Raw genomic sequence first — 15,674 nt, forward strand, 5'->3', positions numbered from 1 at the left:
GGAATACAACTTTAGAACAAAAACTGTAATAAATTGTAAATATGTAATACACTGTATACATGTACATGTATACAGTACAGACCAAAGTTTGGACACATCTTCTCATTCAAAGAGTTTTCTTTATTTTCATGACTATGAAAATTGTAGATTCATTCTGAAGGCATCAAAACAGCGCGGCAGCGCGGACGAAATCCATATATTCCTTTGCAAAACTCGATACACTGTCATGGAAATCATCAAGATCTGCTGCTGGCAGCTCCCTTTGCATTTGCAGCCCAACGACTTCCCAAAAGTGCTTGATCGAGTATGGAGACAAGTCCAGAGGCGCTGCAGACAATTGTAGCATGTGTAGGCCACATAGGCTGCCTGGAATGGAATCACCAAGGGAACATGGTGGTGGGAACACTGCTGCAATGGAGCATTATATAATAGGGATTTGGAATAATGTATTTTTTTTACTTATTTTATTACTATGTCCCTTGTAGGATTGGGCAGAGGGTAAGTCAGGAAATATCATCTTTCCATGTCGATAAGTCTTTTAGCTGAAAAAGTGAAATCTAATTGTGCACTAGAAACAATGTTTTTTGTGTACTCCTTTTCTCCGCTTTTTGGGTACTTTTTCCAAATAAACACAGTGTTGCATTTTTTCTGGTATATTCCCATAGCTAAAATGGTAAACCACGTTATCCACACCCCGACTCAGATGCTGTATGGATGAGCTGTATGGGATCCGATCTCTATGTGCACTAGTAGACTTGACAAGGTGAGTCTCATTCAAAATACGGAAGGAGCAAGCACAAGCTGCCATGCACTTCACGGAAACATTCGGTCTGTGAAAAAAACTACCACACATCTGAACATCCCTATTGAATATCATTGGTCTGAGTGATCTCTGTTTTTCTCTATGGACATCACTCAGATCGAAAATACGGTCGTCTGAAGGCAGCATTGGACTGGCCCACCAGAGGAGCGGAGGATCCTAGGGTGGGCCCTGGCAGGCACTACATTGCAGCAGTTCACTTCCTTTTTACACAAAATGATATGCTGCCGAGAATGATGATTTTAAAGCAATGTTAAAAAACATTGCACCCTACAAATGAGCTTTGTGATGATTTGTCAGGTGATTACTGAATTTTTTGGACTGTCAATACTTGGGAACGATTATTAGTTAGACAAGACTGGAGATAAACATAAGGACCTACTACACTGTTAGAATCACTTATTCAAGAATGTTGTCTCTGGTGGGCCCAAACTACTCCGGTCCGATGTCGTGTGAAGGTAGGCTTTGGGCAGGGGCTGTAGATTGTAGACTGTCAGCATAGTGTGATCATAATGTGATGAGAAGATGGGGGAAAAAAACTCTCCATTTCTCCATTCTGTCAGTGTTCAGAAATTGAACTGCACTTCGATATCATCCGAGTGCAGCCTGATGGTTTCCACGGTCTGATTTACTTGCATGACCGACTGTGATCCGACTATCAAATCAAACTCTGGTATGGAGCGGCTTTCCCTGGACAGTCTCCGACAGAATAAGGCTATGTGCACACGCTGCAGATTTTTTTCCGTGCGGATCCGCAGGTAAAACCGCAGGTAAAGTGACCTGCGGATTTGCCTGCGGTTTTCCACTTCGGTTTGACACCTGGACAATGGAACAGGTGCCAAACCGCTGCGGAATCCACAGAAAGAATTGACATGCTGCGGATTTAAAAGCGCAGCGTGGGCACTGCAGTTTTTAAATCACATTGGATAACAAGGTACTGTACCATGTCTGCGGATCTGCTGAGGATCCGCAGGGCCAAAAACGCAGCAGAATCCGCAGCGTGTGCACACCCCCTAACATTGGTCTGAATTAGTGATGAGCGACTATACTCGCTGCTCAGGTTTTCCTGCGCATGCTCGGGTGACCTCCGAGTATTTTGGCGTGCTCGGAGATTTAGTTTTTGTCAAAGTAGCTGCATCATTTACGAATACGATCTTACGTTTTGTCGGATCACACTGGTACCGAAAATATGATCATCTGCACCTGCCCTTACTGCAACAAATATGCCAGTCCCACTGCTAGGGCTGCATTCACATGTTGCACATTTTACACTAATCTGGCGTTCTGATTCTCATCCACAGCATGCATGTGTAAGCTCCCTTTTTCCATTGCTGAAACTTCCCATAGAGGCGCAGTAAGGCATCAGCCCCATGCAATCCTCCGAGCACCCGCAGAGTAGTGCGGCGCTGTGCAGCAGAGGAGGAGGACGGAGCAGAGCACACGGCAGGAGCAGCAGAGCACACGGCAGGAGCAGCCTCCCCATTCCCTCCCCTGGAGGAGGAGGAGCGGCCGGCAGAGCAGGAGGAGGAGGCGCCGACCTGGATGCGCACTCACACGGATACTTGCTGTAGGATTGGCCCGGCGGCTCTGGAGCACTTCCCCGCTGGGTGCTCGGGTGTTTCTCGGAGAATTCTTCCATCCGGATCTGGGATCTATCGCGGGTCACCATGCGGCTCCTCCGGGACTCTCCCTGCGCCCCGGCCGTGTCCAGGCAGCTTCTGATCGGTGCCCGGTGAGAGGAGGACAATGAGCAGCGAGCAGGAGACAGAGTGAGTGTGCCCCCTGTGTAGGCAGCGTGCCCCCTGTGTAGGCAGCGTGCCCCCTGTGCAGGCAGCGTGCCCCCTGTGCAGGCAGTGTGCCCCGATATAGATGCACCTTCTGTGCCCCCTGTGTAGGCAGCGTGCCCCCTGTGCAGGCAGTGTGCCCCCTGTGCAGGCAGCGTGCCCCCTGTGTAGGCAGCGTGCCCCCTGTGTAGGCAGCGTGCCCCCTGTGCAGGCAGTGTGCCCCGATATAGATGCACCTTCTGTGCCCCCTGTGTAGGCAGCGTGCCCCCTGTGCAGGCAGTGTGCCCCCTGTGCAGGCAGCGTGCCCCCTGTGCAGGCAGCGTGCCCCCTGTGCAGGCAGTGTGCCCCCTGTGTAGGCAGCGTGCCTCCTGTGCAGGCAGTGTGCCCCGATATAGATGCACCTTCTGTGCCCCCTGTGTAGGCAGCGTGCCCCCTGTGCAGGCAGTGTGCCCCCTGTGCAGGCAGTGTGCCCCCTGTGCAGGCAGCGTGCCCCCTGTGCAGGCAGTGTGCCCCCTGTGTAGGCAGCGTGCCCCCTGTGCAGGCAGTGTGCCCCGATATAGATGCACCTTCTGTGCCCTTGCTGTGCCACCCACCCAACCAACACTCCTGGGGATGTCTTTTCCAGCCTCATGTCTATCCATATGTGTACCTTTCCATATAGGGCTGCCTCTAGCATTGGGGCAGTTTCCCACCTGTCATGACATCACACGACACCGCCACGCCAATCTGAGCGCAAACGTTCCAGTATTGGGGGGAAAAATGCCAAAAACACATTATCGATGGCGTCACGCCAAATTCCCCCTTTACTTTGCCCTAAATGGGAAATATGATCCAGAATTCAAGCCCCAAAATCTTCCAAACCATGAAAGTTTTTTTCATAGGAGATCAAGTATTTTTTTTTTAAATCATGGCTCTGTGTTTATCATCTTAATTTTGACCTGGAACCGTGCACTGCCCCATGCTTGGTTTCCAGTCCTAGGTTTTATGTTTTTTGTTTTGATTTTTTTTTTTCTTGTAATTTTGATTGCTTTGAGATTGCAGAAACATTTTCACCCTAGACAAGGATTGGGAATGTGTGCTCCGTACAAGAACATTTTACACCATAATCGGCCCACGTACAAGGAATGGAAACAGCTCCCAAAAACTCAGATTTTCCAGGAGGCCATATGGGGATTAAGTGTCAGTGTTTGGAAAAAATCTAGTCCTGTATATATACTTAGATATGAAAATAGAGATGGAGGATTTCCTTATGTGGTGTGACCCGGGTTGTTTTCTTTGACTGTGACATTGGTTTTGTATGTGGTAGAGTTCTCTGATTTTTGGCCAAAAAAATTAAATTCCAGTCAGAAAATTAAAAAACTGCAGTTAAAGGGAATTGAAGTGAATCGGTTATGGCTTTGTGTATTAAATATGGTTTTATATGAATGTGTGTATAATATATATATATCCATATTACACGTGTATACGTGTGTCATATATATTTACGTGTGTGTGTGTGTATATATATATATATATATATACACACACGTACAAGTATATATTTTTTCATGTGTACATATACGTAAATGTGAGTACCGTATGCATTTTTACGTGTGTGTGTGTATATATATATATAAATATATATGTGTGTTTGTATGTATGTATATATATATATATATGTATTTTTTATCCATTTTTTATTTATACTTTTTTTTTTTTTTTTTATACTTATTCTCTGGTCCTTTATATCCTGCACAGTCAGGGTTTATTTTTCATAACTTGTTGAATTGTACCAGTCGATTGCTTTGACACCATCCCTGCACCCTGTCGTCCATATTTGTAAAAAATGTGTGAAAATGCCCAAAAATGCATATCTAAATCTGAATGGCAGCCCTGTTGCCAGTCACAGCTCTTCTTCTGGAGCATGGCCAGTCGTGTGTAATATATATATATTTTCCGTGTATTGTTCTGCAGCCCTCCAGCTTGTGATCACATTGTATCTCGGTGCCCTGTGACACATTTGTATCCTCCTCTGCCCTGTGAGGTTCTCCATGCGGCCATACTCCCTATGACTGTGGTGATCATGTCTGCAGTCTTCATACATGTTGCTGGGTGACTCATCCACTCCTGCTCCATTGCTTTCTCAGCCAGTCACATGCGGAGTGGTGGTGGCCCCTGGCTAACGCCAGGGGCCCATCTGGTGAATACTCTGTTGCCATTGAAGTGTATAGTGATTTTTCTAACCCATACAATGCAGGGAGACATGGCTGCCTGTGACCCCTCCAAGTGCCAGCTTGTGAGGAGATGTGTCACGTTATATAATGTGTATGATGTGAGTCATGTGTAATAATGCGTTACATGTGCTTCGAGGAGCGCGTACATTACGTTGCACAGCTATTTCTGTGTGTGTCCTCCTGTAATAATGGAGTCAGGATGTAAACACGAGTGGGGACTTTCCTGTTGCACCTCAGATTTCGAGGCGTACACTATGGCGGCGCCCTGTGTGGGTATTTCTGACTATCGTCCCACACGGCGCTGCTCCTCTGTTTGGTGCCTGTTCCCTGTGGATTCAGTCCTGTCGTCCGCCATGTTGTGCTACTGTTTTGTGAATTGCCCTCATTTGCATAGTAGGTTCCCATTCATAAAATTTTGGGTGGCAGGACTACCTATATGCTCTCCATCAGGGTGAAAGGGGCACACTGACGGATCATAGAAAGCAAATTTTAGGCCTCCTTTTAAAGTGTGTGGGGGGAAACAGGGAAGCCTACAAGGAGGGAGGAGGACATGTTCCTTCTGAACAGATGTGGGAAGGAAGGACTTCTGTGGTGGACTGCTTCTCCATGACACAACCTCTCTGCGCTGTCGTCAATGGCGACTTCGCCGTTAGGATTGGCGGAAAATAGCCTCATTTATTCATTATTTTTTATCAATCGCTCCTTCCCTCTCCCTGTTTCTTTCTTTTCACTTTTCTCCCCCTCCTCCTTCCTCTTGTCTTCTCCTCCTCCCTGGCCTCTCCCTTTGCACTCCCCTCCCTTTCTTGTTGACACAGCTATGTGGGAAATATCAGAACAGGGAGGCTCAGTCACATGCTCTCCTCCTCCTCCTCCATTCATAAATACCTGTGTCCATTCACACTGCAGTACCAGTGTCATACAGGTTGTGCTATGAAACACCAGCATGTGTTACATTTGCGCTTTCCTGGGTGTGTACAGTGCCCAATGTATTTATATTCGCTTGTGCTTGGAGGGGGTGGAGGCGGCCATGACAAACACGGCTTGTTCTCCATTTTCTTAATGAGGGCAGATGCATGTAAACACAGGCTGTGCAGCTGCCATTTTTGTGAAGATCTGACTTTTTCCTGTGTACGACTGCACAGAAAACATGCGGCCGCTCTTCTGTGGTCGCAATCAAATTTCTCCGATTGCCTCAAGAAAAAGAAAAATACCAAAAACTCAAAGGCCAGAGCAGTGCCTCACTCGCGCCATATATTCTAAGATCGTTCAGCCCTCAGTTTTTCATGTGCGACTTCTATCTGTGTTTTCACAGACTATAATAGATTTGCGTTCTGTGGGGTTATGCACATATTTTTGCGGACCAAGGGGTTCGTAGGGGGAAAAAAAAATGCAGAGCTGTGTCCAAGTTTTACAGGTCTGTGAAAAAGTCGGACTCCATTGGTGTAGTACTGTTTTTCACTGACTAATAGAAGTTTGAGAAATCTCTATCACACAGAGTCTTAAGGGCCTGTCACACTAAGCGATATCGCTAGCAATATCGCTATAACTTGTGACGTTTATAGCGATATTGCTAGCGATATCGCTGTGTGTGATACTTACCTCCGACCGGCTCCCCCCGCTGGTTATCACTGATCGCGCGAGAACGTCCCGGACCGTTTCTCGTCGTCAGCTTCCTGCGGCGCTTCCTGCTGTGACGACGAGAGACGCGTGGAGCCGGGCGGGAGGACGCAGGATCGCCTGGTGTGACAGGTAAGTAGCGACCCCCGTCCCCAGCGATGTCGCTAGTGAGATCTGCCTGTGTGGCAGCTCACTAGCGACCACTTAGCGATGCACCAGCGATCCTGACCGCGTCATATCGCTGGTCGGGATCGCTGGTACATCGCTAAGTGTGACAGTACCTTTAGGCGGGTCTGTACCAAAACTTGCCTTAAGGTACTGTCACACTAAGCGATATCGCTAGCACTTGTGACGTTATAGCGATATTGCTAGCGACATCGCTGTGTCTGATACTTACCTACGACACGCTCCCCCGCTGGTTATCGCTGATCGCGCGAGAACGTCCAGAACTGTTTCTCGTCGTCAGCTTCCTGTGGAGAGACGAGCGTGGAGCCGGGTGGGAGGACGTCAGGATCGCCTAGTGTGACAGGTAAGTAGCGACCCCCGTCCCCAGCGATGTCGCTGGTAAGATCTGCCTGTGTGGCAGCTCACTAGCGACCACTTAGCGATGTACCAGCGATCCTGACCTCGTCATATCGCTGGTCGGGATCGCTGGCACATCGCTAAGTGTGACAGTACCTTTAGAAAACGCTCAAAAGAATGGACATATGCATTTTTATGTAGAAAAAAAAAAAACATTGGTTGTCGCGTGATCGGGCTTTATGGTGTGTTTTGACTGCTTTAGATTTCAGAAAGACACAAAGAGATTAAAGGGAATCTGTCACTGGAAGTTGCAGGCCTATATAAATGGCCTGGGTCCGGTCCGATGGGCGATGTTTCTTCTTTTTTCTCCACCCCATCCATGGCCCCCGTCCGCGCTCTTCTCTGGTATTCTTCTCCATCGTTCTCAAAGCAATCTTACTTCACGCACGCGCCGTATGCTTTGCCCAATTGCAGACAAAGCCGAAAATCATTACTGCGCATGCGCCGGTACATTATATGCGCAGTAATGATTTTCGGCTTTGCCCGCAGTTGGGCAAAACATACTGCGCGTGCGCGAAGCAAGATTGCTTTGCGCACGCGCGAACGATGGAGAAGAGTACCGGAGAACAGCGTGGACAGGGACCACGGATGGGGTGGAGAAAAAAGAAACACCGCCCATCGGACCGGACCCAGGCCATTTACATAGGCCTGCATCTTCCGGTGACAGATTCCCTTTAAAAGTGTTGTCTATTACTAGGACAACCCCTTCTCATACCCCACACTTGGCCCAGATAAAAAAAAAAAAAAGCCTTTACTCCCCTCCCGTGCAGGCACTGTTCCTGCGGTGTCGGCACTTGCTCTCGTGCGGTTGTTTTGACACGCTGATTGGGCACCGGGGTCATTTATCGCACCAAGTTCAGCTCAGCTTTGATCTGGTCTCTGACTTTAAATTAGCACAGATGAGTTCTGAAAAATAAAGATAACCGTTGCAAAAATCTGATGTGAACTATTTGTTCACCTCTACATTGAGCTATGGCCAGGACCAAGCAGACCGCCCGCAAATCCACCGGAGGGAAAGCTCCTCGGAAGCAGCTGGCTACGAAGGCTGCCAGGAAGAGCGCTCCTGCCACTGGTGGAGTGAAGAAGCCGCATCGTTACCGCCCAGGAACAGTCGCTCTCCGTGAGATCCGCCGCTACCAGAAATCCACTGAGCTGCTGATCCGTAAGCTTCCCTTCCAGCGCTTGGTGAGGGAGATCGCCCAGGACTTCAAGACCGATCTGCGCTTCCAGAGCTCGGCGGTGATGGCCCTGCAGGAGGCCAGCGAGGCTTATCTGGTGGGACTGTTCGAGGACACCAACCTGTGCGCCATCCACGCCAAGAGGGTAACAATCATGCCCAAAGACATCCAGTTGGCCCGCAGGATCTGTGGGGAGAGAGCTTAGATCTTCCCGGGCTCCAACCACAACACAATGTGAACAAAATCTGATGTGAACAATTAAATCGTCATGTGTAGACTATATACTGTATCTGTCTTGTTAGATGTCACTTGTTGTATTTGTTGTTATATATTATGTTGCCTCTTTGCCACAAAGAATTCCTTGTATATATGTAATATGTACTTGGCGATAATAAATTTGATTGATTGATTGGTATGACGAAAATCACTGTCTGATTCTCAGTTATCTCATTCTGCAGCCAGCAATGTGGAGGGAAGCAGCCTATAAGAGCCAAACTTTGCGAAATTTTCAATTCAATTGCGTAAATTATTTTTTGCCTAAAATATATGCATTTAATTAGAAAAATATATTGTCCTCAAAGGTATCCATATCCTTTAAGACTGGGACGCCATTGTGATCTACATTGTGGTAAAATCACAGAATAAGCAGACTTGAGCAGGTGCAATAAAAAAAGAAATGGGTGGAAAGAGTTATATTTTTTTAATTTGAGCTGTTCTGCAGTACCTGGCAGCTGCTACTACACATAGAATGGTACTGCCGTTTTGCAGTTTTGTTTCATGCGTTTACATCTAAGGACTGCTGGAGTAAATTGCAAAGTGTAGCAAAACTTTTGTTACTGATTTTTATTTGTTGTTCTCTTAATTACCAGTAGATTGGTGGGGGTCTGAGTCCTGAGACCCTCACCGATTGCTCAAAAACTAAGAGGTGCACAACTCCTGCCTCAGCGCGCACTGCAGAAAGTCTATTCTTTATACTGCTTCCGTACTCTGATCAGTGTGCGTGCGCTCATCTAGGAGCTGTGCACTTCTGTTTCCTAAGCTGCGCATCTTTGTGGCGAGTTTTGTTTGAGCAATTGGAGAGGATCTCAGACCCACCCCCAACAATGTACTCGTATAAAAAAAATATTGCAAAAGTTTACTCCTTTTAAAGCCCCATGATGGATTTGGTTCCTATTAGCTCTTTTTCCGACGGGCCCTCTGAGCGTAAAGTGACTCTACTCCTCTACTTTCCAAGGGAACTTCATCTTTTTTCCCACCTCAATTAACTTGACTGTTAAGGAAGAGTCTAAGGCCTCTTTCACACATCAGGTTTTCGCCGTCAGGCGTGATCCGGCGCTTTTGACAGAAACCGGATCCGGCGAAATGCAATGCCGGATCCGGTTTCCCCCCCATTGACTTGCATTTGCGCCGGATCGCGCCGGATGGCCATGCGTTTCATCCGGTTTTCGCCGGATCCGGCAATGTGTCGCGATCCGGCGTCTGGAAAAAACGGCTACTGTAACGTTTTTTGTCTCCGGCGAAAAAGCCGGACACGTCGGATCCGGCGCGTCCGGCTTTTTCACACAATGAAAGCCTATGAGCGCCGCAATGCGCCTGATCCGGCGAAAGCCGGATCCGGTGGCCGGATCCGGTTTTTTTGGTCTGAGCATGCTCAGTAGCTCTGCCCACAAGACATATATAAAAGCAAGACAGTGGGACCCACAGCCACACCCAACATGCCACCCAAGAAAGCAACCAAGCGCAGCAGGAGAAGGCAGGAGACCACTGCAGCACCATCAGCACCACCACCACCACCACCCCAAATGGAGCAGCAAATGGAACATGCTGAGGAGGGGAGGCCAGCAGCAGATGAGAGACGGTAATTATCAAATCCCCCATTCCTCCAAACTAGGGCTATTGAATATCAAGATATTCATTGGCCCTTTGTTTCTCTTTATTCAACAGCCGCCCAATAGATGCAGCAGCAGCAATGGCAGCAGCTGGAACACCACCCACAGGCATGGAGTGTGGCCACCAGGAAGACAGCACATCATCTTCTGGGAGCCCTCCCTCGCATCGTCAGCGTTTGACGGTAAGTTTTTATTTCCAAAATCCATCATCTCTGTAATATATGTCTATTCATTGCCTTTTATTTCAAAACAGGATTCACAAGATGAAGAGGAGCTCCCAGAAGAAGAAGGAAGGGGTGGACAGACACTTGGAGTGGGCTCACAATTGGTAAGTTTTTTGCATCAAACGCAGAAACACAACATCACACTACACACAACACATAGAAAACAATGTTCTGCAGACCACACACAGCAAACAAATGCCTACATCCAAAGACATAACATTTTTTGTTTTCTTCTCTAGTCTTCCCAATCTGGTGCTCGGCCAAGAGGTCCTCGCAGTGCCTCCCAGGGTCATCGGCGACAGCAACACGGCGGTCACCAGTGTGTAAGTATAAATATTTTTGCTTTGTTTTTTTGCACTTTTTATTTCATTTCTTTTGTGGAGGCTAATTATGTTATTTTTGTCTTTTTCTTTAACAGCCTTCACAGCGTGCTCCCGACTCTGACGGTGAGGATGGAGGACTCGATGTGGACCACCTCATCGATCTCGTCAGAGAAAGGGAGCCGCTCTGGAATATGGATGACCGCCGCCACGCTGACCTTATCGTTACCCGACGACTCTGGGAGGAAATCTGTTCGCTCCTTGTGGGCCGCTGGGAGGACCTCGATGTTCGGGCCCAGATTAAAGAGCGTAAGTATATACAGTACCGGTTGCTTGATGTAAACCAGTGTTTCCCGAACTCCAGTCCTCGTGGTCCCCACGGATCATGTGTTCAGGATTTCTATTTACTATGGAAATCCTGAAAACATGACCCCTGGGGACCATGAGGACTGGAGTTTGTGAAACACTGATGTTGTATACTAACCACTCCTTTCTCGTTTCAGGGAACAGAATTGTGAATCGGTGGCGGTCTGTGAGGGATCGTTTCAAGAAGGAGTTCAATAAAGAGATGCGGGCCCCGAGTGGATCTGGAGGACGCAGGAGCAAGTACAAGTACGCACAAGCCCTGTCGTTCCTCCGGGAAACAATGGTCACTAGAAGGTAAATATTACACACCACATGTGAAAAAAAAGTTAGATGTAACTTTTTTTTTTCAGCCAGGGCCATACCATGTCAGTATTTTAATTGTTTTTTTTTCTCTTTATTCCACAGCACGGTGAGCAGCACTCGGGAGCCTGCACGATTGGACCCTTCTGAGGCGATCCCTGAGGAGACCGGCACCGAGGGACACTTCGACCGCCCCGGTACATCTGCACCTTCCCAGCCTTCCCACACATTCGACCCATCTGTCCCATCCACCAGCACAGGAGCATCGTGGCCGCCTACATTACATGAAGCTGCTGGTGAGGAGATCGCTTTCCCTTTACCCCACCCTTCTGCCCCTGCCACCTCTAGTACACCTGCGGGTACTGAGCGGCAGCGGCAGAGGGGTCAGGAAAAGAGTTATGCGCCAGAGTTCTTGCATCTGAATGCATCTTTCCAGAACTGTCTAAAAGTCTTGTCAGAGCAAATCTCCGCAGGCTTTCAGCAGATCAACTCCAGCATTCTGGAGGTGAAGACACTTCTGCAAACCATGCATTCAGAAGCAAGATCTTCGCCAAAGCACACCTTTTTCAGGTCTGTTGTGGAGCGCATGGCAACACTATCTCCTACCCAGCAGATGCATGTAATGCATTCGTGCCACGGTGCTCTACAGCAGGTTACCTCCCGACCTCCACCTCCCACCACTGTAGTTCCTCCACCTGCACCCCCTCCAGCCACTTTCCATCCTCCCCCTCCTATTACATCTGCACCCCCTCCAGCCACTTTCCATCCTCCCCCTCCTATTACATCTGCACCCCCTCCAGCCACTTTCCATCCTCCACCTCCTATTACATACCAGCAACCTCACCAGTACCAGCAACCTTCCCAGTACCAGCAACCTCCCCAGTACCAGACATCTCCCCACTTCCAGCAACCTTCCCCGTACCAAACTCCTTCCCCGTACCAAACTCCTTCCCCGTACCAAACTCCTTCCCCGTACCAAACTCCTTCCCCGTACCAAACTCCTTCCCCGTACCAAACTCCTTCCCCGTACCAAACTCCTTCCCCGTACCAAACTCCTTCCCCGTACCAAACTCCTTCCCCGTACCAAACTCCTTCCCCGTACCAAACTCCTTCCCCGTACCAAACTCCTTCCCCGTACCAAACTCCTTCCCCGTACCAAACTCCTTCCCCGTACCAAACTCCTTCCCCGTACCAAACTCCTTCCCCGTACCAAACTCCTTCCCCGTACCAAACTCCTTCCCCGTACCAAACTCCTTCCCCGTACCAAACTCCTTCCCCGTACCAAACTCCTTCCCCGTACCAAACTCCTTCCCCGTACCAAACTCCTTCCCCGTACCAAACTCCTTCCCCGTACCAAACTCCTTCCCCGTACCAAACTCCTTCCCCGTACCAAACTCCTTCCCCGTACCAAACTCCTTCCCCGTACCAAACTCCTTCCCCGTACCAAACTCCTTCCCCGTACCAAACTCCTTCCCCGTACCAAACTCCTTCCCCGTACCAAACTCCTTCCCCGTACCAAACTCCTTCCCCGTACCAAACTCCTTCCCCGTACCAAACTCCTTCCCCGTACCAAACTCCTTCCCCGTACCAAACTCCTTCCCCGTACCAAACTCCTTCCCCGTACCAAACTCCTTCCCCGTACCAAACTCCTTCCCCGTACCAAACTCCTTCCCCGTACCAAACTCCTTCCCCGTACCAAACTCCTTCCCCGTACCAAACTCCTTCCCCGTACCAAACTCCTTCCCCGTACCAAACTCCTTCCCCGTACCAAACTCCTTCCCCATACAACTTTCCATCAACATCATCTGCTCCTACAGTCCCTGCCCAACCCTCCACTCCACCGCCCACCACCTCTTCTGCCTCCCACATGTCCACCCATTCTGTAGCTTTTTCCACACCATCACCTCTAACTGTTCCTTCCCCACCACGATCCCAGTCCTCTCTCCACACTCCCATTGTCGAAGTGTCCCGCAGCCCCTCCAGCAGTATTTCCACCCCACACTACACCGAGTTATAATGTTTTTTTTGTAATAAAAATGCCCATTTGGTTGGTTTCAAACCTTTATTAAAAAAGTTTTTTTAACTTTAAAAACAGTTTACACAAAAAAAAATATTTTAAATAAAAGTTAAATTATTGTTTACACTGGTTGTCTGTCATTTCTTTCTGCGGCGAAATATGTTTAAAAAAAAGGTTAAATACAGGGTATTTAAAAGGTAAAAAGGTATTCAAAACCAGGTATATAACTGTGGGTAAATTTTAGCTTTTTGCCACAGTTGTGTTCCTGGTTGTGTTTGAAGCAAAGTATTTCACCTGAAAAGTTGTGTTTATTGTTGGTGATTTCCTACCAATGTACACAACTTTTGTTAAAAGGTGAAATACTTTGCATAAAACACAACCAGGTACACACCTGTGGCCTAAAGCTAAAAATAGTAAGACCATGACAAGATAGCCAACTTTGGTTGGCAAAGGTATATACTGTTGGTCCAGAAGGTACACAAGTTTGGTTAGGGCACAAATCTTTCACACTCTGTCATCCTGCCAGTGTACTCTGCCTTGAGGTGACATAAAGTATAGTGCAAAATTGTCCCTCATTACTGAAACCGTCACAGAACTTCTAGTGGTAATATTTCCAATGACAACATCCATCTTCGCCAGTAACTTTCTCTTCTCTCCAACCTGCACTTTCTTCTCTACAACCTGTCAAAGAAGGGCTGTAGGAACATGCTATATATAGTTTTCCAGTAGCCAATCCCGTTCGGAAGGCCACAAGGGTCAATTTTAAAAACCAGATCGGCGTAATCCGTCGAAAAACGGATAGAAAAACGGATGAACCGGATGAGACGGATCCGGTTTTGTCTGTCAAGAACAAGACGGATCCGGCACATCAGGTTTTACAAAACATTTGCCGGATCCGGCATTCCGGCACGACGCCGGATCGCGCCTGACGCCGAAAACCTGATGTGTGAAAGTAGCCTTAAGAAGATTTTAGGCCCGAAAGAAGAAGACGTTATTTTGGATTATTTATGGTCAAGTTGATTAGTTAGGGTTGGACTTCTCCAGTCTTTAACTTTGGAGGCTTCCAGATGCCTGGGTTTTGTAGGCCAACTGGTAGTCCACATGTATTGTCTTGTCTTCCTAGATGTTACATACTTTTGTTTGACTTGCTTTAATACTACTCAACCATACAACTACATGATGATGACACCTTTTATGAGGAAGAGTAGCTCAACTTTAAAGAGCAATGAAAGTCTAGCAATGATAAAAGTGGTGGCTGGAGGCGCTGGTTCTGCCACCACTATCGGGTCATTGTAACTTAATCTTCCCGTGTCCCAAGCATAAAACAAAAAATGAAATGGTTTTGAACACATGGGAAATGGAGCTTGATGAATTCCAGGAACTGAGTAGAGGGGCTGCCTAAATCCTAACCTTTAAAATTACAAAGTGGCTTTTGAATTTGTTTGACTGACTCCTAACTCCAAGCGTAATTGTTTCCACCCTGTTGTAAAAATGTCTGCCTGCAATCACGGGTGACCCTATAATGAGGAAAGGTGAGGCATCTGTCTTAAGCAGTGTGATCTGGAGGCTAAGAAAAATATTTGTCATTTACTTAGAGAACATTTCCCCATGAAAAGTATAATATGTGGATGTAGTAAAACCCATGTATCGGCATTGAAGATGACGCCAATAGAGCAAAAGATCTGGTTTGTTCCTCCAAAAAGCAATTACCGGTACTAGGAATCTGCAGTTTGTGTAATATCTCATTTAATATACACCCAACAGGAATTATTACTTTGTTCAATTCCTGCGTGGGGTCACCCCACTCTGATCTGAAGATTTGACCCAACCTCCGAGTCTCCCTACTTGAGTAGGGAGCCAGTGGTCTGGCTGGGTGTTTCGATCAGAGTACGGTCCATGTTTTCCGGACATGTGAAACCGACCCGTTAGGAAATAGTGGGTTTCCTTAAGAAAAACTTTAATTGTTTTTTTCAGATATTTATTATTGGAAAAAATATGTTCCCGTGTCCGTCCCACATGGATCTAGAATACGTTGTGTGCATGAGCTCCTGATTGTATCAGTTCCATGTCTAGTTACTCTGGCACGTAGCTTATTGTTTTATCCTCCACAATCCTTTTAAAAAAAAAAAAGGTACAGTAACCCTCATTTCTGTAGCTCTTGTTTGCGGTCAAACTGGTGCACAAAACCCAAGGGAAATGGGAGTTTGCTTTCTATCATTGTTTTGCAGGAAATTAGTTTTTCTCCATATTTGGTGATTCTTTCAGCTTTGGATGGAATATCATAGCACGTAGAAGACATTGACGTGAATCCATCCTAAGTGGAGCTGGACATTCCTTGCACCTTGTCTCATGTTCCATGACCAG

General features: G+C 47.5%; 1 protein-coding gene across 1 annotated transcript in view; it reads left to right on the forward strand.

Annotated features, from left to right (window-relative positions):
• The first annotated feature begins 2,199 nt into the window (after window positions 1-2,199).
• SPRED1 (sprouty related EVH1 domain containing 1) overlaps window positions 2,200-15,674 on the forward strand; it is an 88,757-nt gene continuing 75,282 nt past the window's right edge. The window contains exon 1 of the mRNA XM_073577889.1: window positions 2,200-2,589. Within this exon, the coding sequence (XP_073433990.1) occupies window positions 2,567-2,589 (23 nt within the window). The 5' untranslated portion in view covers window positions 2,200-2,566. The remainder of the gene's footprint in view (window positions 2,590-15,674) is intronic.

Source organism: Dendrobates tinctorius, unplaced genomic scaffold (genome assembly GCF_039654945.1).
Source record: "Dendrobates tinctorius isolate UK_male_01 unplaced genomic scaffold, ASM3965494v1 ptg000057l, whole genome shotgun sequence".
Classification (NCBI taxonomy): Eukaryota; Metazoa; Chordata; class Amphibia; order Anura; family Dendrobatidae; genus Dendrobates; species Dendrobates tinctorius.